Raw genomic sequence first — 23,621 nt, forward strand, 5'->3', positions numbered from 1 at the left:
CCAAGTCAAACCATGGTTCTACTAGTTCCTATTTCTAGGGACTAGGGGCAAGTGGTCTCACTTCTCCATGCCTCAGTTTACACAATGGGAAAAAAAGATAATAATAATACCCACCATGCGGGGTTCATAAAAGGGTTCAGTAAGCTAAGTACATGAAGGGCTGGAGCTGAGCTCCCAGTGCAACTGAAGTGCTCAGCGAATAGCTGTTATTAAAAGTACGAGGGAAAGACATGATGCCATTCTCTTTTTTATCACATTTGCTAACCAAATTCAATGTCCCACGGAGCAGAGGTATGGAGAGGGCATCCTGTGCTCTGACATGCAAAAATGTTTGCATTTGTTAAGTCTGGGTGTCTCCTGTATCTTATTGAATCTAGGAGTCTTCTGGTCCCATGAAATAACTACATTTTCCAGTTTTGCAAGTAGGCAAGCCAAGCATTAAGTTCCTCTTTTGTAATTGACCATGAGCGTGTTGAGTAATATGTGGATTATTTCTCCCTCTTTTCTTTGATCTTCCCTCTTGCCAAGGACTGCCTGACAGTCTGGTTTCTGGCCAGTGCACCTCCTCAGAATGCACCGAGATGGAGAGGAAGTGGCCCACAATAGCAGAGATTTACGCCAGATTATAAGGACTTGACTTTCCTAATCCCTAAACAAGGAATTCCCTGAAGGAAATTCAGAATGAAAGAAGACATATGAACCATGGTTTTGGATAGTGGTTCTCAAGCTCAATGTGTATCAGAATCACCTTTGGAAGCCTGTGAAAATGAAGATTCTCAGCCTCACCCTACCAGAGAAAAATAATCAGTAGGACGAAGCCAGGAACCTGCATTGTTAACAAATACTTCCTGCATCCCCATCCCAACTGATTCAGAGTGACTTTGAGACCCTCTGAAATCCAAGTCTCCATCTTCCACTAGGTACTCCTGGCCTCACTTGTTTGCTTTGCTTTTTTTTTTCTCTTTACCTTGTAATATACAATATTATTTACTGTTCTGATTGTTTGCTTTTTGTCTCCCACACATGCTCCAGTATAAACTAAGTCTCCGGATGGTCAAAATAAGTGCCTGTTTTGCTCTCTAATGTATCTCAAATACCCAGAATAGTGCCTGACCTAGAGAAAACCCTTGTAAATACTTTGCTAAAATTATTTAAATTGAGTCCCCACACTCCCAGTCATCTCATATATGAACTTCTGCGGTGGAAAGCTTACTAACTGGTCATCTTATTTAAGTCTTCTAGAACATTTGGGTCAAGAGCATCTATAAAATGTGCAGATGCCATGTATCTTTTTTGCCAAGAAAAATAATCTGGTAATGTATAATTTGGCATAATTTTCTGAGGATGGAGATCAAAATACCATTCAAAATCAGAGATCTGAGTGGGAAAAATCAGAAAGGGAGAGAAAACATGAGAGACTCCTAACTCTGGGGAATGAACAAGGGGCAGTGGAAGAGGAGGTGGGCAGGGGGATGGGGTGACTGGGTGACGGGCCCTGAGGGGGGCACTTGACGGGATGAGCACTAGGTGTTATACTAACATCAGCAAATCGAACTCCAATAAAAAAATATACCAAAAAAATCAGAGATCTGCATACCTCAAATTACTAATCCTTGGTTATTTACACAGCCCTCATCCCTGATATTCACCTTGCAACTGTTGATGCAGTTAGTCATCTAAAAGTCACATTTATTTTTATTTTTTAAGATTTTATGTTTAAGTAATCTCTATAACCTATTTGCGACTTGAACTTACAACCCTGAGATCACGAGTTGTATACTCTATGGACTGAGTCAGCCAGGTGACCCTAAAAAGTCACATTTCATCATGTTTTTCCCTTGACTCAAATCCTGAAGGAGGACTCCCCATTGTTTACATGGTTTCCAACTGCCTTGAGGCAGCATTCTAAGTTGCCCACAGCTCAGCCTTCTGCACATCATCTTTCCAGTTTGATCTCTCCTAAATCTCTCAGACCTGTTGCAGAGTGACTGATTAAACATAAACGCTTTAGGGGCGCATGCGTGGCTCAGTTGGTTAAGCATCCACTCTCAATTTCGGCTCAGGTCATGATCTCAGGATCATGAGACTGAGCCCTGTGTTAGGGTCAGCGCTGGGAGTAGACCCCACTTGAGATTCCCTTTCTCCTTCTGCCCCCCAACCCCTGCTCACACACACACCCTCTCTTTCTCTCTTAAAAACAAAACACACACGTACATTTTAGACACCGTCATCCCCGGCTTGAATTCTGAACCCATAAGACACTAGGTATGTGATCTTAGATAACTTGCTTATCACTATAAGTCCTCAGTTTTGCCTTTTAATTTGTGAAATGGGCATAACAGTGCATATTCAAATGTGTTGGGGGGTAGAGGGAGACATCACTGATATAATGAGTGCATATTAATATACACAAAGCACTTAAAAATGCCAGGCATATAGTTGGCAATCAATAATTGTTGGGTTTTATCCTTCTATTCTAATATGTTTGGCATACAGGATTTGACATAACTTAACTTTCTTTCCCCTTCCTTTCTAATATTCCTTAGTCTAGACCAAATTTTGTCAAACATTTTTTTGGAAAGAACTAGAAGTTAATGTTTTTGGCTTTGTGCGCCATACTCTATTCTGTGGCTACTGCTCTACCCTGCTATTGTTGCCTGAAAGCAGCCATAGATGATATGTAAACTGCAAAGAAACAAACAATCCAATCATGAAATGGGCAAAAGACGTGAACAGAAATCTCACAGAGGAAGACATAGACATGGCCAACATGCACATGAGAAAATGCTCTGCATCACTGGCCATCAGGGAAATACAAATCAAAACCACAATGAGATCCCACCTCACACCAGTGAGAATGGGGAAAATTAACAAGGCAGGAAGCAACAAATGTTGGAGAGGATGTGGAGAGAGGGGAACCCTCCTGCACTGTTGGTGGGAATGCGAACTGGGATAGCCACTCTGGAAAACTGTGTGGAGGTTCCTCAAAGAGTTAAAAATAGACCTGCCCTATGACCCAGCAACTGCACTGCTGGGGATTTACCCCAAAGATACAGATGCAGTGAAACACCGGGACACCTGCACCCCGATGTTTATAGCAGCAATGGCCACAATAGCCAAACTGTGGAAGGAGCCTCGGTGTCCATCGAAAGATGATGGATAAAGAAGATGTGGTTTATGTATACAATGGGATATTCCTCAGCCATTAGAAACGACAAATACCCACCATTTGCTTTGACATGGATGGAACTGAAGGGGATTATGCTGAGTGAAATAAGTCAATCGGAGAAGGACAAACATTATATGGTCTCATTCATTTTGGGAATATAAAAAATAGTGAAAGGGAATAAAGGGGTAAGGAGAAAAAATGAGTGGGAAATATCAGAAAGGGAGACAGAACATGAGAGACTCCTAACTCTGGGAAATGAACGAGGTGTGGTAAAAAGGGAGGTGGGCAGGGGGTGGGCGGTAACTGGGTGATGGGCACTGAAGGGGGCACTTGATGGGATGAGCACTGGGTGCTCTAGATGTTGGCAAATTGAACACCAATAAAAATAAATTAATAAAAAAAGATGATATGGAAACAAATGTATGACTATGTTTCATAAATATATTTATAAAAACAGGTGGCATGCTGTATTGCACCCATGGGCCAGTTTTCCAACTTTGACCTGGACTAGCTTTGGAACTTTATAGAACCAAGTTCAAGCTTCTGCGAGCTTCAGTGTCCTCATCTATTAAACAGGGACAGTAATAGTACTGCCCTAATAAGTTGTTGGGTGATTAAATGAGATAAAGCACATTAAGCCCTCAGTACAGTTTTTGGCGTATGATAGGCATCTCGTAGATGGTATTATCCTCATCCGCAGACTTGCCTCAAGCTGTTCCATGATCTGCCCATATCCACCTTTCCTGCCCCAAGAATCTTTTCCAGACTTTCTCTGAGTTTCTTTCTCCCAATTTTCTAACACTGCTGGAATGTCAATTGTATTATTTGAAAATAAGTCATGCATGAATGTAACATATGCAAGTAATTATAGTTACTTATGTGGCTCTTCTGCTTCATCTATTAGACTGTGAGCTCCTTGAAGGCACAATCTGTGTCGTATTCCCCCTCTGTATCCTTTTTCCTGGCACAGTATCTGGCACACGCTAAGCAACCAAGACAAGGAGATGGCGGCAATGGTGCTACAGTAATGGTGACAGCAGTTGTGATCATGGTGGTGGTGATGGTGGTGGTGGTGATCATTGGGGGGGGGGCGATCTTGGCTGTTAATTTCTTTCAAAGAGCAGTCATTTGGAATTCTCTTCTCAGTGAGAGCCAAGAAGTGTAAATAGAGCAAACAAGTTTTTCTGGCAGAGAGAGAGGATCTGCTGGAAGGTCAGACAACCACAACAAGACCAAAATTATACATGGCTCTTCCTAGAGCAGCATGAAAAGAAAAAGAAAAAAACAAAACAAAACAAAACTCACATGATTGGAAGTCAGGAGACCTGAGCACTAGGAAAGAATCATCCCTCTATAGAGTAGTTTACAGTCCTCAAATTGCTAGCAAGGAGTGTCTTATTTTTCTGCATGAGAGCCCTGTGGGGAAAGTTATGACTACCCATTTTACAGATGAGGAGACTGACTCTCGGAGAGATGAAAGGTATTGCTGAGGCCAGAAGTCATGCCTAACTACTTCAAATTCAGAACTGGTTATGTGACTCAAGGGAAATCATTCTTCATCTTTAAGTCTTACTTTTATTTTCACTATTTGTAAAATAAAAAGTTTGATCTGTAAAATGTACGGGATATGACTTTAATACCCCTCTCTACTCAAAAGTGCTATGTCACTGCAATAAAGTACAAGATATGTACATCTTTCTCATCCCTATTAATTTAAGGAATAAAACTGTTAATGTCTCCGGATGAGAAATAAATTGCAGGTCACAGGATGACTCTTCTAACCTCAAAATATTGCCCTTTTTTCAGGGTAAAAGTTAGATCTGATGCTATCACAGCACCAGGAAGTAGGGGATGGTGGGGGGCAAGAGAGAGAGAAAGTTAGCCCAGAATTTTCATAGTACAGATAAAGAAACCAAGATCAAAATGGTAGAAGCATTTGTGTCCAATGTCATATAAGAATCAAGGACAGAGACTAATTCAGATTCCAGGTGTCTCAGTTCTCTAGCTCTTCCAAAGAGAATTCCCAATCCCAACATGGATAGAGGCAGATACCACATGTTTCCTTTACAAATAAGTAAAAGTAAGGTCACCCAGTAGTCAATGGCAGAGATGGGTTTCAAATCCTGCTCTGTCTGGCTCTTCACAATGACACTGTTTTGTTTCCCCCACTTGGAGCTTCTTCTTCCTCACCCAAAGGCTAAATTAACAACCACACAAAGTCTTGTATATTATACAACTAGCTGTACTATGGCTTCGGGCTATGTGGGGTCATTTAACAGGTGGAGGAGGACATCTATGTATTAATCAAACTGGCCATGATAAAAATTTTTTTTTCCTTGTTCTAAATCACAGCATGACATGTAATGAAGGGCTCCTTTCCAACTGAGGCACAAGTCATCATCCTTTACCATGGTAATGGATACGATTTATGATGATGGATACGAGGAGATCCCAACCATCAAAGGAGCAGTGTCTAATGTTCCCCAGGGCTATCCAGAGCATATCCTAATTCTGTTCCCAAATCAGAAGCCACAACTGCCCCACAGATCTCGCGCAAGTCACACTTCCTCTCTGACACTTCCTGACCATGCCATACAATGGCACTCAGAAGTTGCCTGAGCACCTCAAATAACTCAAGGGAGTCAGGAGTTCTTACATAGAAGAATGGTTCCATTCTGTTTCAGGAGATCTATAGAAGGAAATCCTTGTACTCATGGGTAACTCCACCTACAGTATCCCTTACCAACAGAATATGAACTCCAGCAATGTTTATAAAGTGAGAAAATGTTCCTATAATCCCTCCAATCATGATCTGCCCTTGTGGGTTAACCAGTGACCTCTCCCATGCAAAAACACAGATCTTACTCTAAAATGTCATGTTCCTCGCATTTTGGGCTTCTGTAAAGTTAGCCAGTACTACTTAGAAGAGGAAGTACCAAGGGAATCATTAAAAAAACTAGAAGGGTCAAGTTTAGATGCACATAATTTTTATCATATTCACAGAAAAATGTTTGTCTATCACATGCTATGTGCCAGGCACTAGGCATCTGTTATCTCATTTGATCTCCATAAAGATCACATTTTACAGATGAGGGAACTGAGGTTTGAAATGATTCAACATCACACAGTGAACAGGAGGTTGAGGCAGGATTCTAAAGAGAGCACAGAGCCTCTGCTACCTGATTCCACTTAGACAAAGTCTCTTGCAGAAAACTCAAAGAAACTTTTTTAGCCTCTCTTCCTTTTCAGGTAGGAAAAGAAAAACCCAGAAAGGGAAAAAAGGACTTGCCCCAGCCTTACTGTATCTCAGTGTCAGAGCCCAGGCCAAGGTTCTTTCGTGTTTTATCCATGTTTCCTCTACCTCTGGCTGCAGAGCAAAGCAAAGACATGGATAAGCCATGGGAGAAGGAGTGATGAGGTTTGGAGAGGAGTCAGAAAACAAATAGTGATCACAAGGAGAATGGCTGCCCTCTCATCACACCAGCCTCACTCAGTGACCATATTCCCTCCAGATCATTTCCATACCTACAGTCGGCCTGTCCCACCTACTCCTACCTTATCCTGGCTCCACTGGAAAAACCTAATGTATCACAGCCCTTAGGCTGTAACACAAGTTTAAAAGGGCCTACCATTGGGGTTTGGGGCCAGGGAGAAGAAGCCGGAATGTCAATGAAGCCAGATTATCACCGAGCTCTAACGTTTTCGAGCAGGGATGACTAAGAGAAGGCGAGCCCAAGAGAAGATGGCACCCCTGCCTGGCTACCTGCCTAAACTATTCTCTGGCTTCCCACCACCTGGTGCCAAACTACTCATCACTGCCGCCTCTGCACCTCTGCCTGGACTGGCCCTGCTGCTTGGTCCTCAGCACTGCCCATGGAGCAGCCCTTAGTCTTGGCCCTTGCCACATGGGTTCTCACACAGTTTCTCAAGGAAATGGGCCACACCTGCTCATTCTTCAGGCCTTTGCAGGAGTTGGGTCTTCAAACTTGCTTGTGCTCAGGCTCCTCCCACTCCCCCAGACCTAGCCCTCCACATTCACTTTATGCCCGACCCCCTAAAACTCAGTTTAAATGTCACTTCCTCAGGAAAGCCTTCCCTAACTCCACAAGATCTCCTATCACATATTTTCAACCCACTGGCCTGGACTCCTCTTGGTACCTTGCAGTCTGTTTCTACTGGTGATTGTTCCATTAATTCATTAATACAAACCCGTAAACTCCATGGAGATAAAGACCAAGTCTACTCGTTGCACTCTTCACTTCTCAGGGCATGACACAGTCCTGGCATATACTCAAATCTACTGAATGAATGAATGACTAGAGCTCCGAGTGTTCCACATCTCCTACAAGGAGAATAGTGACATCTAGTGACTGAGTTCACACTTGGGCTTCTCTGATAACACCCACCAACTGGCCTGGAAAACATCTTGCTGGATTTCCAAAGAAACGGATATTTTGATCATGCCGAGGGAAGCTGGCATAGAATCCAGACATGGGGAATCTGACTCCTACGCAAGGAGGGAAAGAACCACCACTCCTCTTGCTACCACATGTGCCAAGAACACATCACAAAAGTCCTGTGACTTAGCTAGGACTGTGCCACATTACAGATGAGGAGAGTGTGGTCCAGGGAGGCAGCACTGGGCCAAGTTTATGGAGCAGTAAGTGAGGATTTTCCCAGCCTCACCCACCAAGTCCTGGAGACTCCGGCCCTGTGCAGCTAATCATGCTGCTTCGCTCATCCTCACTGATACAACACTGGTCAGATCATCGTTGGTATTTACTGGAAGCTTCAACAGCCTCCTCACAGGGCTCCCTATTTCCACATTCGCATTTTCACACCCAACTCTCACCTTAAAGCTGGAGGGGTAGAGATACAGATAGATAGATATGTTTGATTTTTTGTTGTAGTGAATGTGGGGACCTCTGATGCACAGAATTAGGTTATCTATGATGCTCATGACTTAAGCTAATTATTGCACCATGTATGGTTAGGCCTAATATATCCAACTACTTAGTGTTCACTCATTACCTAGTTTAATACTTTAGAAGAAAACTCCCACAAATCCACCACCCAAAATGCCAGCTAGGTACGTGATACCTCCATGTAATGAGGACTCCCTCATGCCATTGCCCCGCCCTCCCCGACTCAAGACTACCATCATCCTGAACTCTACATTGAAGATTTCCTTGGTTCCCTTTTTAAATAATTTATAGCACCTGTATTCATTCCAAAAATGTAGTGTATCTGGCATGTATCTGTTTTAACTTAAAATAGGGGAAAGGGTATCATGTTATATAAAATATACCTTTAGGAGTTAATTCTTCATTTAATATTATGTTCATTCATCTCATATTAAGTGACACTATAGTTCATTTGTTTTGTCTGTTGTAGAGTTTTCCACTGTATGTATCTTCCATTTTATGCTTATTTAATTGCTCTCCTACTGATGGTCATCTGGATTGTTTCCAGAGGGCTCTTTCAGCTGCATGAATCTAATCCTATTGGATCCTTCCTGCATATCCTAAGCATCTCACTCTCCTTTAGACAGGGTCCAAATTCCTGTGAGCTAGTTTACAACAACTTATATGATCAGGCTCCTTCTGATCTCTCTGGCCTCATCTCTGCTTTCCTTCTATCTCTTGATCTTAGCCATGGGATGTCTTCCAGTCTTTGTACAGATCATGTACTTTTCTGCTTCTGGTCATCTACCTGACACTGTCCCCACCTCCTTACTCTCATCCTCTCTCTGTCCTCTATGAAGCCCTACCTGACCACATATCACTCTCTAGAATTTAGTCTGATAGAATACTACAGGAGGAGTGCATAATCCATAGTACCCTATTGGTATTGGTCAGGGATCTACCAGACTATCTTCTTTGGGGCCCAGTGCTATCTGGGAATTGCTGCAGAGGGAAGAGTGGGGACAAAGTAGAGATGCTTTGTCTACCTTCCTCTCCCCAACTGAAGGAGTGGTATTGCTATTCTTGGTTTTATGGATCTCGTTTTCTAAATGAAAGACTGCATTTAGAAAAGGTGTTCCATGAATAAAGTTTTGCAAACCAGTGAATGAATCATTTATATGGTCTCTTCAAGCCCAGGCATGCTATAATGGAAAATGAGAAATGCAGAAAAAAGAAAAATAGGAGATACAGTTTCACAATTAAGCACATAGGCTCTGAAGCACACCAACTTTGGCAAATCACTAAACATCTTTGAGGGTTCCTCACTTCTAAAGTGGGAATGACATTAGGATGAACCATATGGAATTACCATTTTTAAAAAAAAATATATTTATTTGAAAGAGAGAGCACACAAGCATGTGCATGGAAGGGGCAGAGAGAAACTTTAGCACACTCCATGCTGAGCTCAGAGACCAAAGTGGGGCTCAATCTCATGACCCTGAGATCATGACCTGAACAGAAACCAAGAGTTGAATGCTTAACTGACTGCACCACCCAGGTGCTCCCTGGAATTACTATTTCTATAAATTAAAAAAAAAAAAAAGATCAAATGCTGGCAATTTCATAGGAGTCAAACCAATACTTATACATAAACCTGATCTGTGGGGGGGGCAGATTAAATGAGATAATCCAAGTATAATACTGAGACAAAGACTGTTAGGTTTCAACAATTCCATATATCTTCTTCCCCAAGGTCACTAGATAGAGTATATCTCCCTGTTTTTGTTCGCAGATAGGTGTGCCCAATGGCTGAGCTCTTGCCAATGGAATGGAGCTGATATTTGTCATTTTCGGGCTTGGCCTGTTTAAACCTCTCATGTATGATCTTCCATGTTCTTTCTTCTTCCACAGCAAGTATTGAAGCATCAGGTTGATGAAGGCACAAGATAGAACAAGGTGTGTCACTGAACCACTTCTCAGAGTGAAGCCACTCATCATCGAAAACATTTATTTGGGACTCCACATAAACATAAAATAACTTCTATTATATTAAGCCATTGAGATTTGAGGAATTATTGGTTATAGCAGCTATATATGTACTTAAAACATGGTAAATGAATCAATAAATGCCAATCACCATGATGATAATGATGACAAGACAATCCCAATAGACAATTGGCCCACAAGGGCAGGTGGCAGGAAGATTGGTACTTAGATGTGACTTAGTGGCTGTGTCAGGGGAACTCACCTCCTTGGTACCATTATCTTGGATAAGGGTGTAAAGTGGTACCACACGGTTGATTTCCAGCAGCACTGGTGTGGGGCTCAGCTGCTCCTTGCCTGGTCGGCGGCAAAGGTGGCAGGTAGATGGACAACGGCCTTTCTCCTCACAGCGGATCTCCACACCTGAGATGAGCTGGTCATCCGACAGCATTTGGGCTGTCAGCAGACCTGAGAGGTAGGTGATGAAGGGCATGGACTTGAGTTCCTTCTTGCTGCCCAGCTCTGTGGTCTCTGGAGAGGGGAGAGAAATTCAATATTGTTCAAAAGGTCAGACTCTTGAACCCGTAGAATCCAACGTGCTAAGGAGGTGGTATTCCATGGAAAGGAAAAAAGATGATAGAGTGGTTTGCTCCTGATGCCTTAGAAAGAGCACTAGTCTGATGACTCAGATGTCAGGTGGTGTCTTGTTTTATTATTTATATCAAATAACTCCTTATTTACTTTCTCTGGACCTCACTTTTTCCATATTTAAAGTTGATTGGTAAGACAAGAGGATTCTCCAAGGGCCCTGTAAGGTGTAAATATTCAAAGATATTTTCCCAATAAGGAATTTCTGTCTAGTGTCAATTTATACAAATTATAACTTTCTTTTGAAAACTTGCTCCAGTCCTATATTTTCCATGAAGTTTCATGTTATGGGGGAAACGCAAGCTGAAGTCAAGTCAATTTCCATTTAAATCTCAATTCTGCTTGATAATAGCAATGGGCCTTGGGAAGATCTCCTAATACCCAAAAGCCTGTGAGGATTAATTCTGTAAAATGGAGTTATAATACTGACTAAAACAGTTATGAGTGGTAAATGAGACAGAAGGAGGTGGACCTGTCTGGAAAAGAAATGATTTCCTCTTTCTTTCTGTGCTCATCTGTTCCCTTGTTCAAAAGTCCTTCCCTGCCTTCTTCCTGTGCACACTGAGATCTAATTACCCACGCTCTGTTCAGTGCTGTCTCTCTTGATCCATACAACTAGCATTTCCCACCTCTGTGTCTTTGCTCACCTGCCCTATTCTTCCCCTCTGCCTCTTCAAATGTTTGCCACCTATCAGTGCTCCATTCCAACATCACCCTCTTCAGAAGTCTTTTCTCCTTGCTCTAGCTCTTCTTCTCTGAGTATTTCTGTTGATAAACCCTAATCTTGTTAAGATCATTTTTTCATCCCATTTTCTGCCAACCTCTACAACTGTATTTTCAACTCCTGGAGTTGGTACCATGTCACCCACTCCTGTCTCCTTCTCCCCGCCATCTGCTTCAGTGTCTAGCACAGTGCTAGGGATGTACTTGAGACTTCATCAAAGAGGGAGGCTGTAGAACTCTGAATGGCTAGACTGACATTCATGATCTAGTTTAGAGCCTCTGAAATCCTTCCGAGGAATTCTATGGATCCCAAGAAGCACCTCAACGGATGGTTGCAGAGGGCAGGAGGGAAACTGGGTAGATGAAACCCAAGACCCACATCTCAGCTTCAAATAGAGCAGTTCCACTTGTATCTCTTTTTATAGACTGGCCTTCTATATAAGACTTCATAAAAAGAGAATGGCTATGGCTATATCAAAAAGCAAAGTGATTTGTACAACCTGAAGAGTTCCATTTACATCACAGACCATATGAATGGTGTTCTCAGACTTGTGTAATGCATAATCTGAGTGGCAAACAGGGTGGCCTGCAATAAGGGACAGAATTTGGTCGAGACATCAGCTTCTTCCAATCCTGGTAAACTTAAGGTGTGCTCCTGCCTCAGTGGAGACAAGAGCCCTGGGCACCAAGGACTAAGAAAAAGTAGGGTTATCTCCTGCTCTAGCTCTCAGCTTGCAGTGACATGCAGCTGATCTGGAAATGGGCTTGCCAATTAGAAATACAAATAAATGCAGCCTTCATTCATTACTCTCTGGGCCCTCGGGCCTGGGATCTGGGCTCCACCTTTTCTGTCTGGCTGTCAACAAATGCTTATGAGCATCAGATCAAAGGCTCTGAGGGAGGAAGACAAGGCAAATTCCAGCTAACCAATCCTTCAGAGGGATTAAAGAAGGGTAGTTACAAGATAAACAAAACAAAGCTGTGAAGAAGGCATCTCAGCATCTGGGCAGACAGAGACACTCTTATACACAGACAAGTTGAAAGAAGATGATGATGATGACTTTTGGAAGTGCAGGCCAGAGGACTAGTTTTGGAGAAGGGTGACTTCAAACTTGGGAGAGAATAACCATTGAGGAGAGAGGGTTAGAGGACAGCCAGAGCTACAAGACATTAGGGGGGTTATCTCACACTCTGACCTCAGAGGTCAGTAAACTAAGTGGTCCATGGGGCAAAGCTAGCCCTCTCTCTCTCTCTCTCTCTGTAAATAAAGTTTTATTGGAACACAGGCACCTTCATTCATTGATGTGTTATGTGTGGCTGGGCACACACAAGTGCACAATCGAGTAGTTTCAACAAAGATGCTATGACCCATAGAGACTAAAATACTTACTATCTGCTCCTTTACAGAATAAGTTTGGGTACCTTGGTTCCAGTCCTAGGTAATCGCTTGGGAAATTGAGTCTCAGAAGGAGACTCTGTCTTTGGTCAGTGTGGCAGTATAATGAATTAAACTGAAAACACTGGAATCAATTAGGCCATCATACATGTAAACTGTGAATCTCCAATGAGGAAAACATAGAGGGGGGCATTCTTTCTCCATAAAACATCTTTCAAAAGCTATTGAAAAAGCACACCTTTGAAAAATGTTAATCTGGTACAACCCTCCCATTTTACACAAGGGGGAACTGTGTCCCAAAGGAAGACTTTCCAAGGTCATATGGTGAGTTAGTGTTCCTTTCATCACATGATCCCAGTCTTTTCTATTAACCAATTTGTCATTTAAATGACTATTTTAATCTCATATTTTAAAACATAGATGGCCTACACCTCACAGCATTTTACCATATGCACATAATTTAATTGGAAACGAAATGTGGTGCTGGAAGTAAAAATGCCCTTGATCAAATGAACACACATAGATACTGGGCTAAAGATGTAACTAACCATTTAACAACAAAACAAGTTATAGATCTCTGCTGGTCTGTTTTTTTTTTCCAATAAATCTTTTTTTTTTTTTTTTTTTTCAAAATCTATCAATCCAACCGGTGAGTTAGAAGCCCAGAGTCTAGGCTGACAACTGCATTGCAGTAGCAATATAGAATTCATAGCTGAACTTAAGGGCTGGTTTTAAAAAAGAGGGCACTTGAGCATCCCATGGTCCCATCCCATTGCTCAACAAATGAAGAACCAGAGACTTTAACAGAGAAAGAGATTTACATCTGTATTGTGTGCACATTTATTAACAATTATCTTTTTTTTTTTTTTGGTAAAGATTTTATCGTGCTTAAATTACGATCTGGATGAGAGTTACAACAGGGAAGACCATTAACCATTCCATTAATTATTCCTCTGTAGACATTATGATTATTGTGAAAGCTAATTATTTCTGATCCAACCTTACTCTGTGGTTAAAGTCATCTTTAGTTCAAATGCCAGTTCTTCAGAAAAGCCTTCCTTGACTTCCATCCCCATGCCACCAATCTATACAGGGCTTCACATCAAAGATTCTCATAGCATCCTGTTCCATCCATCCTCTCTTCCCAGACTGTAAACTCCATGAGGACAAAGAAGACAGTATCAATTTTCCCTATGCCCATATCAACTTTACATATAACCTGGAACATGTTAGGATTACAGTAATAGTTTTGATACAAATTTGTTGGGTATATATATATATTGACCCAAAGTGCTGTGCTAGCTTATCAGAGCATTGATAAGTCTAAGAGTCAAGATTTATGAATTTCAAGACCGACAATTAACTGGTGGCTTATAATCAAGTGCCAACTCTTCCCAAAGTGAAAAATTAGCTTCCTCAATTGGAAGGTTTACAGATGAATAGCTGATCAATTTGCCAGTTGTTCTGACCTCCTCTGGGTTTTCACATAGGCCCTTCCATTGAGAGGATGGGAGAGCTCAGTTAAAACAGGCTGTCTTTAACAGGCAAGGATAAAGAGCATTTTTGAAGAGACGTATCCTCTGTTCACATTTCCCATCCCTCTGAACAATGCTTCCAAAATAGGATCATGTCTGGTTTTAAGCCCAATTCAGTTCCAATGACACTACAACCCATTCATTTGAGAACCTGCCAACTGAACTCTCTTTTTTCTCTTCCCAAATTCCTGCTGGGTATTATTTTGTTGCCACCAAAAAAAAAAAAAAAAAAAAAAAAAAAAAAGGCAGCCTCAGTTGAAGTGACAACTCCTTGTTGGGAGGGCAGCCAGGGCTTTTCGGCAGGAGGTGATGGCACTGCTTGCCCTCATCCAGAAAACAAAACAAAGGCAGCAGACTAAGGGCTCCTGGGAGAGCCAAAGCTGTGCGAATGTTTGTTCAATATTCGGCAACAGCGCAGGGCGCTGCCTCCCAAGTCAGACAGGCTTGCTTTGGCAATAGGCTTGCACTTGAAGCATTTAAAGGCTCCACGGGGACCAGAGGGGCTCAAATTAGAAACGTTAAGGGTGGGGGAAAGAGGGTGAGACTTTTATATCATAAAGAATGGCCTTTATTACAGCAATGGCCTCCCAGGAATTGCTGAAATGGGATCATTTCTTAGGCGGAGTTACTGTCTCCTGTTGGAGGAAAGCAATTGCTCTGAGGTCTGCCTCAAGGACCCACACAAATTTATCCTTAACAGAGGGAAAGTAGCCAGCCAAAAGGCCGTCAGCAAGGCCTGTGCTTCTGCACTGTGCAATCCAAACTTCCCAGCCTCCCAGTCAAGGTCCTGCATCCTTGGGGTGCCCTTCATAAGTCATGGTACCAACCTGACTGAGTTCTTGTGAGGATCAAACACGGTGCCTAACAAAGGTTAAGCACTCAATCCTTTCTAGTTGTTGTTGCTGCTAATGCTGTGGTTGTTATAATTCTCAGTGCTGCTGTTGTAACAAGATGTTACAACTGAAATTTCCATTGAGGCACCAAGATAGAATAGAGATGAAATCCCCAAACCAAGCCCCAATATGCAGAATGTACAAAGGAGATGAATCCTAACTCGTTTCATAACTTCAGAAACCTCAGCCAGTACAAGGAAATAAAACAAGGTCAGAAAGTAGGCAGGAGGGATTTAGGAGAGATTTGTTTGAGACAGGCTGTTACCTAATGTTTAGAATTTCCAGCGCCCCAGGTGAGACATGTAGAGCATGCTACCTTCTAATCCTGTTCTGTAAGAAGAAGCCTAAAGAGTGCCTCTTGGAGACACCTAACTCTGGGAAATGAACAAGGGGTAGTGGAAAGAGAGGTGGGCGGGGAGTTGGGGTGACCTGGTGATGGGCACTGAGGAAGGCACTTGGTGGGATGAGCACTGGGTGTTAGGCTAAATGTTGGCAAATTGAACTCCAAAAAAAAATTTAAAAAAAAAAGAGTGCCTCTTGGAGAACTTGCTGTGTGTTCCCCACCGCTGAGGAGATAGTGGACTAGGATCCTATTCCACCTGCAAAAGCTCTAGTGGCCTGTGGCAGCAGAACAGGGGAGGCTGTATGGTGTGAAAAACACTCCAGTGTTTCCCTTGGACCAGGTGTGAGTCACACAGGAAAAAGAGGCAGCTAGAACACTTCCAGTCCTACCCAAAAGGAATTCTAACAAAGATTGAGGGGGTGTCCCCCACTGAAAATCCCTATGTGGTAGGCCCCCAGAGAAACATAGGTGGAAGGGGATCGATCGCTGGCAACCAGCCAAGGGGAAACTGCAACATCCTAAGCCTTGGGAAGAGCCTTTGAAAAGCCTCCCCACTTTTGGCTAGCTTTAAAAACTGGCAAGAGTGGAAAACAAAGATATAAGGGGACCACAGCAAGCATGACCTTCCTAATCCTTGCCACTTCTCCCTCCCTCTGCTTTATAACGGAGGGAGAGGAAAAAAGAAATGCGAGGTAGAAAAACAGAATGAAGGGCAATCTTGTCCCACCCTCTTCATGCCCCACCACTGGGGAGGGCGAGGAGACTTGACTTGTCAGATTTAGAGATATGATTAAAATTCTTGGACTGGACATCTTAATTCCTGGCTGGAAATGATGTTAGCAAGTGACAATGTCTATCACGGTCTAGTCCATAAAAGTGAAAATAGATTAGATGTGCCCTACTAACCTCATCACCTAGGAGCAGAGGAAGATCACCCCACTGAATACATTAAGAAGGATCATGGGAATCAACTCACATGTATACTCTCACATGTACATAGATTCACCAACCAACTCACATGTATATTCTTGAACACATAAATTCACAGTGATTACTTTCAATTTTTATCATCAACTGAAACATTTACATCACCATCATAGTGCTTATCACGTTTTTAATTTTACTTAATGTGCTAGTTCAATGAATGTCTGCCCCCCCCCAACTAAACTGTGAGCTCCATTAAAGGGAGGACCATGGCCTGTTTTAGTGATCATCTGCACCCCAGCACAGAGTTCACTATCTAACGTAGTGTCGATGGTTTGCAGGTACGTATCTGAATAAAGGAACAGATGAACATGAGCCTCTTTCCCTTTAATCCATTCCATTCCCATAACACTCATGAGACTTCAAACTCAACCTCTCAGTTTATCACCATAGCCCCAAAGGCAGATGGTCTTAACCTTACTTTATTGACGTACAAATGATAGCTTGTAGCACCAAGTCTCACTCTTGCACAGTGAGTTGTCTCCTTTGCAGGGACTCGGGCCTTCTCTGTTCCTGTCACTCCCAGACAACACTTGCAGGCTCCCTCACCCCTCTTCCATGGGCTAAGGCATCTCAGGGGCAATAGGCATTTTAAAGGTCAAGTCAGGAATCCCATGTAATGTTTCATTCACCACCAAACCATCCTCTAACTTCTTTTTGGAAACTTCTAATGATATAAAACTCATTACGTCTTTAGGCCTCCAGTTCCATTATGGGACAGCTCTGTTAAATCTAGGCGGCTTCCCATCCCGAAACAGCATTTGTCATCCTAAGCATCAGATGCAGCCCTGTAGTTACAGACTTGTTGCTATTTAGACACCCTCACTGTGGTACTCAAGCCTGCCCACTACCTGCCAGGTCATGCTAAGATTAACCAACTAACTAGGGGAGCTCCTGACCCCAGGAATTGTGGAGGCATTCTCAGGTGGCTTCTGATGAGGTTTACGTGTCTCAGTAAAAGATAAGCATGCATGGGTGTGCGCCTGCACCTGTGAGGACATATCTACAAAACGGAAGGAAAGGCCTCAGTGAAGACTCTAAAAAGAAGACAGGTCTACAAAACTGCCAAATCCTGGGATGACTGATCTCCTGATCTAACCTAATTCACAGCTTCTTCCCAAAATACACAAGTAATAAGCCCAATTGCAGAGGGGCAGCCACCGCGCAGTGACTTGCCTGGGTTTGAATCGACCTCTTCCATTTCCAGGTGGGTGACCTCGGACAGGTCACTTAACCTCTCAGAGGCTCCATTTTCTCATGTGTAAAAATGTTGATAACGTTGGTACCTACATCTTGGAGTATTTGGTGGATCAATGAGAAACAGAACCCAATGAGGAATTTACAAATTCTAGGGTGTCCAGAGCATCATCAGAGTCGTTTGTTCCAGCCCTGGTCTTTACCTCAGCATTACTCAGTTCTTGTGCGAGTCTGGATCTGCAAAAATCTTCCCTTGTTATCTGTTAGCGATTTAACCACTGTGTCAGGAATTTCTGTTTAAACCACCCACTTCCTACCTAGGGGAACACAGTAGACAAAGGTAGATGATTCAGTAGACGAAGGTAGAATTGAAAACTTAAGTCCAAAGTTACTGAGTTAAGAACACCTGATTCAGGATCCTTCTGGGCAAGTCACTACCTCTCCAACCTTGGTTTCCTCATTTGTAAAATAGGGAGACTAATTCCTCATTAATTGTTCTGAGTGTCAGACAGGAGATGCAGCTCGAGCTGATTTACACCTATCATCTCATAAGGTTCTCGTTATCACACTACAAAGTAGGAATCATTGCCCCCTTTTACAGATGAGGAGACTGAGGCTCAGCATGATGTACTATAACCTTATAAGTGATAGTATAACCTTACCTATTCTGAGTGAAAGCAGTTAAATCTCCGAGTAAGCAGTTAAATATAAGGAAAGCCATACTCTCTGCATGGCAGGGAGTGAGACCCCTGGACACTGCCCAGTATCCCACAGCAGTGGCTAATATCATTTGTTGGTTTGTTTGCAAATTAGGATTCTTCACATTTATTTTTTTAAGTGCTAAAATACCTGCACGGCTCTGCTGTGCTATTTGTCCTAAAGAAAGTAATGGGCACAGTGAAGAATCCCAGTATAGTTGAGAGGACCCAAAAGTGGGCCTTCCCACAGACAAAGGTGTACCCAGGCTCCCTCGCCCCCTTCCAGACTTTTATCCCTCTTATTGTTAAGGTTAACAGTCAGCATAGAAGCTCATCATGTATTCCTGACTCTAGTGAGCTAAGGTGGGCTGTGGCCAGACAGGAGAAGCTGAAAAAAAAAAAAAAAAAAAAAAAAAAAAAGCCATGTGTGATCTCCTGCTGCCCTCTAGTGCCTGCTTAAGATGATTGCTCTTGGGAAAAATTTTTGCTTTATGCCAAAGAATGATTACTGTGCGCAAACCAACTTGCTAGGTTCTGAGGACAGCAGGTATGACAGTAAAGGCTTGGCTATGATAAAAGGAAGCCTAGTGTAATGACTATGAGGGTTACCAACAAGACTTTGCTTAGAAGGCCTATTCAGTGCCAGTTTTGGAGCTAGGCATGGGGGGGGGGGGCAGGGGGGTGATATTATGAGCAATGATTTGTTCCAATCCTAGTGATACCCAAGTTTAGAGATGTGATTGAGTGTATCAGCGAGGAAGGAAACACCAGAAGAGGAGGAGAGGGGAGAGACTGGAGATAAGGCAGAGAGAAAAGATAATCAGTGGGATGGGATCCTCTAGGAATCAGGTAGAAATGAACTCCCAGGTAACACTGGGAAGGATGTGGTCTGAATGTAAGACCAATCTAAGGCAGAATTTGATCATGAGACCAGGGCGTCTGAGTACATCTCTACAAGTTGTGTACTGCATGATGGTGACAAGGCAAGGGGGCAAGTGGGCAGCCTCAGCCCCACTGGTCATGCTCATGCCCACAGGATTGATTCCAAATGGAAGAGTCCTATTTCCTAATTTACACAAAAGCTAACTTATGGGCTAGTGGAGGCCCTGCATATAACCATGCACAAGCTGAGGCTCTGATAAGCTCTATTATGTGTAAAGTAAGGCTAGTATCCCCGACAACACAAAGTTCTTAGAATTTGAGATAATGTAATGCCCATGCCAGCCAAGAAATTTCAGTTCTTTCTGTAATTATAACAACCAATTTTTTTTTATTTTTTTAAATAGAGAAAGAAAGGTAGCAGGGAGAGGTGCAGAAGGAGAGACAGAGAATCCCAAGCAGAGTCCAAGCCCAGAGTGAAGCCTGACATGGGGCTCCATCTCACAACCCTGAGATCATGACCTGAGCTGAAATCAAGAATGGGACACTTAACCGATTGAGCTACCAGGTGCCTCAATCTAGTTTTATTTTTAAGATGTGATGGGATAAGTCCTTGAAAAAGGGAAAAGCTGGAAAGGGAATTTGTATTTCCTGAGCTCCTAGTCTTCTTCGTCAAGTACAAGACATTATGAATCACACTGTCTCCTCATAAAAAAACAGTGCTTTGAACTAGGAGTATTACAATTTTTATAACTATATCTTACATGTGAGGAAACAGGTTCTGGAAGGTGAAAGACTGAAGCCAAAGTCCGTTAGGTATTCAGGATAAATACAAAGCCCGTTTTCTGTCCTATGGATCACAGAAGCATCGTTAATAGGAGGCCTGCCTTCCTCTACTGGGATCCCATTCTCCCTCTTTCTTCAAAAGTCTGCTTAGAATTGATCTCCTCAAGGAAGTATTCCAAGGTTAGTTCTTCCTTAATTCCTTTCTTCTTCTTCCAGTAGCTTCTTAGCCTAGGGGTCAAGGATGAAATGCTCAGAGGGAATCATTCCAGAACAGGGCTTAGGGAATTGGAGGTCTCTGGGATGCTAATAAACTGCTTCAAATGGAGACTCCCAGATCATCCTGCTTGGGCATGATCCTGACACAGTACAGCAAGCCAACAAGGCACACCAGGCCACCCTGGGGCCAGTGGGAGGTTGCCAGATTTGATCATCAAGGAGGGTGGGACCCTAGGTGGAGTCAGTTGGAGGCTTTGGTGTGACGAGCTATCAGAAAACAAACTTCTACTCTCTGGCCAGTTCCTAGGAGGCTCCAGTCTTGTTGTCACCCTTCTGACTCTTTATTTCCACTGAAATCTTAATACTCAGGTTAAAAGATCATCTTTAAACATGCCAACAGGCAATACTTTGGGAGAACAGATTCAAAGTGAGTTACTTCTCTAATTATAGCATCCCTCCTCCCTTTAGTTGTGCTGCTAGGGGTAGAGAGAGGGACTAATGCGTCCACCCATCAAAAAAATAAAATAAAATAAAAATAAAGGACTAAGACCCATGAGGGACTCCCTGCCTTATTGCTGAGGAAATCAGTAAAATTATTATTAATGATAGCTATGATTTTACGGGGGCATATTACAGGTCAGGTGTTCTGCTATTTGCTTTGCATACACTGTCTTCTGCGGTCTGAACAAACCCTAGCAATAGTGAGAAGCAGGTTTCCTTATCGTTACTTATTTATTCATTCATTCATGCATGCATGCATGCATTTATTTTAAGTGCTCTAATACAGGGCTTGAACTCACAACCCAGAGATCTGAACTCAAGAGCTGAGATCAAGAGTCTGATTCTTAACCCACACACCCTCCCTTACCACATTTTAAGGATGAAGAAATGGAAGCTCACAGAAGTGAAATCAGGGGTTGGGGTGAACTGGACCTCATGCCATTCGGACCTGTTCTACTTCTAAGCACTTTTCCAGCATCTTAAGCTCCAATCTGCTAGACTACTGACAATTCAGAGCTAGACAGTTATAAATTCTGAACATTTAAAGTGCAATTTCTGTTACTTCTGCCCATTACATCATAGTGATTAGCAATAAAAACCTTAAAATAAGAATCTATGGAAAATCAATAGGTAATTGGTTGAAAAATTATGGTGCATCTACACAGTGGAGTCTCTATTTAAAAAGAAATTAGGACAATCTTTATATGTAATACAGTAATCACAAATGTATTTTATTAAATGGGAAAAGCTGTGTGCAGAGCAATATTATAGTGCTTTCCTTTGTACAAGAAAGGAATATATATATATATATATACACATATATATACGCACACACATTATATAAAGATTTCTATATAATGTACATATGATCTATATATCAGGTAGATAGAATTTTTCACTAAGCAACACTAAAACAATTAACCAAAAGTAAAATAAAAAAAAAAGTTGACCACAGAGGGAGCAAGGAAATAGGGTCAAGGAGACAAGGGCAGAAGCCAAAGTTGTTTTTTTTTTTTTTTTTTTTTTCTTACCAAAGTTGTTTGAGTGTGTCTTCTTTGAAAGTTTTAGTTTGGAATCACATAAAACTATTATGTATTTTTTTAATCAAAAAAGACAAAAACAATCTGTAAGTTATATGTAAACTGAAAAAACCTAGCTATATATCAATATGTTGGCATAACCACAGAGAGAAAATAATTATTTTAAGTGGCTTTGAAATGCAAATGCAATATTTTGATTGTATATGTGTAGTGAGAAATATTCCAAAGGAAAAAAATGTGCAAATAAATCTTAAATTAAATATAAAGGATTTATTGCTAGCTGTAATATTGGTATGGTTATTTTGAAACTATTAGGTATAGATTGTGGGCTATAGCAAATAAGCCATTCGCTTACCATCAGCGTTCCTAACCATTAGTTAGGAACTAACATTATAAGTGTAAGAGGTAATCACTTCAGGTATAAAATCAAAAAAAGGTGAGAAAAATTCTGTACACTGAAATGTGAACCAGAAATAAACTTATAGTTCATTTTTATCTTTTAAAAAATAGACATTTCATAGTGTTCTCCACTGAAAAGACCTAGAAATAATGGTAACCTAATAGCCATAATTTTCTTAATGCCTAGACTCTTGTTTTGAAATACCATATCCCACTAAAAGAAACAAAAGATTCTTGGAAAAATTCCTTATTCCAACTCTGAAATAGGTATGGTGCAAGCTGAGCCTGGGACATCTTGCTGTGCCAAAAAGAGAGATCTGCCAACGACTAATGTGGTCATTTCAAAAGGACATAGAAGCCAATCTAGAGGGGCTCACACTGGCCTAACATTGAATAAACTGAACATCAAAGAGAATAATGGCTGCGATTGATTGAAATAGATCAAATAAATAAGTTTCCTGTAATTCACAATGTACTTCAAACCAATACCAAAGCCAAAACTACAACCAAAAAGCAAACAAAGCCCACTGATCACCACTGGGGACAGCTAGGAAACTAGATCATTATCTGAAAATTGATAAAAGAATCAAGTATTAATCAAGCTTTAATCCTATGACCTGGATTTCAGGGTAACTACCTTTTTTTTTAGGGCAGTGTTGCAGGGAGAAAGAATGAAAGAATTAAAAAAAAATTGCCATCTTGCAAGCTCTAATAAAACAAGAGATCTAGACAGCTATCATCAATGAAGCCTAAGACCATTCGGAGAAAGGCTGATGGGAAAATGTCTCATCAATGATCAGACTTATACCACCTGACCTGCTGATCAAACCTGGTATCACTGAAAGTAGTAAACCAGACAATGAAGTACCTTTGATAAGGTGCCAGAGGAAGCACACAGTGGCCTGTGTGCTGATGTTCATTGGACCTGTGGATAAGATTCAAGGGTCTGTGACTTGTATAGGGGAAAAAATACACCTTTATTTTAAGTATCCTGTAAAAGCAATTTAGCATTTCCCTAAATTATGAATGCAGGCAACAAACTATAGTAGTGTATGATTTCCTATGACTTTGACACAAATTCACATGTATTTTTATCACATTACAGTTGTTACAAATATTTCTAAATACTTACATTCAATACTACTTAGCAATTATAACAGTTAATAGACTCTCCACTAGATCTGGTCATTAATAAAGTAGTACATGTCTTACACTACAGATATGTTTCTTCAATATTTTGATAACTATATCTTGATGCAATTTCTTTCTTCAGTAGTCTCCATGAATTTGATGTTATGAATTTTTAAAACATTATTCTGATATAAGT

At 41.7% G+C, this 23,621-nt stretch overlaps 1 protein-coding gene across 7 annotated transcripts in view; it reads right to left on the reverse strand.

The window, feature by feature from the left end:
- The window catches only part of ASTN2 (astrotactin 2), an 851,085-nt gene that overhangs the window by 173,287 nt on the left and 654,177 nt on the right, over nucleotides 1-23,621 (reverse strand). For all 7 annotated transcript variants that reach the window (XM_072842536.1, XM_072842535.1, XM_072842534.1 and 4 more), the window contains one exon: nucleotides 10,322-10,587. In XM_072842536.1, the coding sequence (XP_072698637.1) occupies nucleotides 10,322-10,587 (266 nt within the window). The remainder of the gene's footprint in view (nucleotides 1-10,321; nucleotides 10,588-23,621) is intronic.

This window comes from Canis lupus, chromosome 10 (genome assembly GCF_048164855.1).
Source record: "Canis lupus baileyi chromosome 10, mCanLup2.hap1, whole genome shotgun sequence".
Classification (NCBI taxonomy): domain Eukaryota; kingdom Metazoa; phylum Chordata; class Mammalia; order Carnivora; family Canidae; genus Canis; species Canis lupus.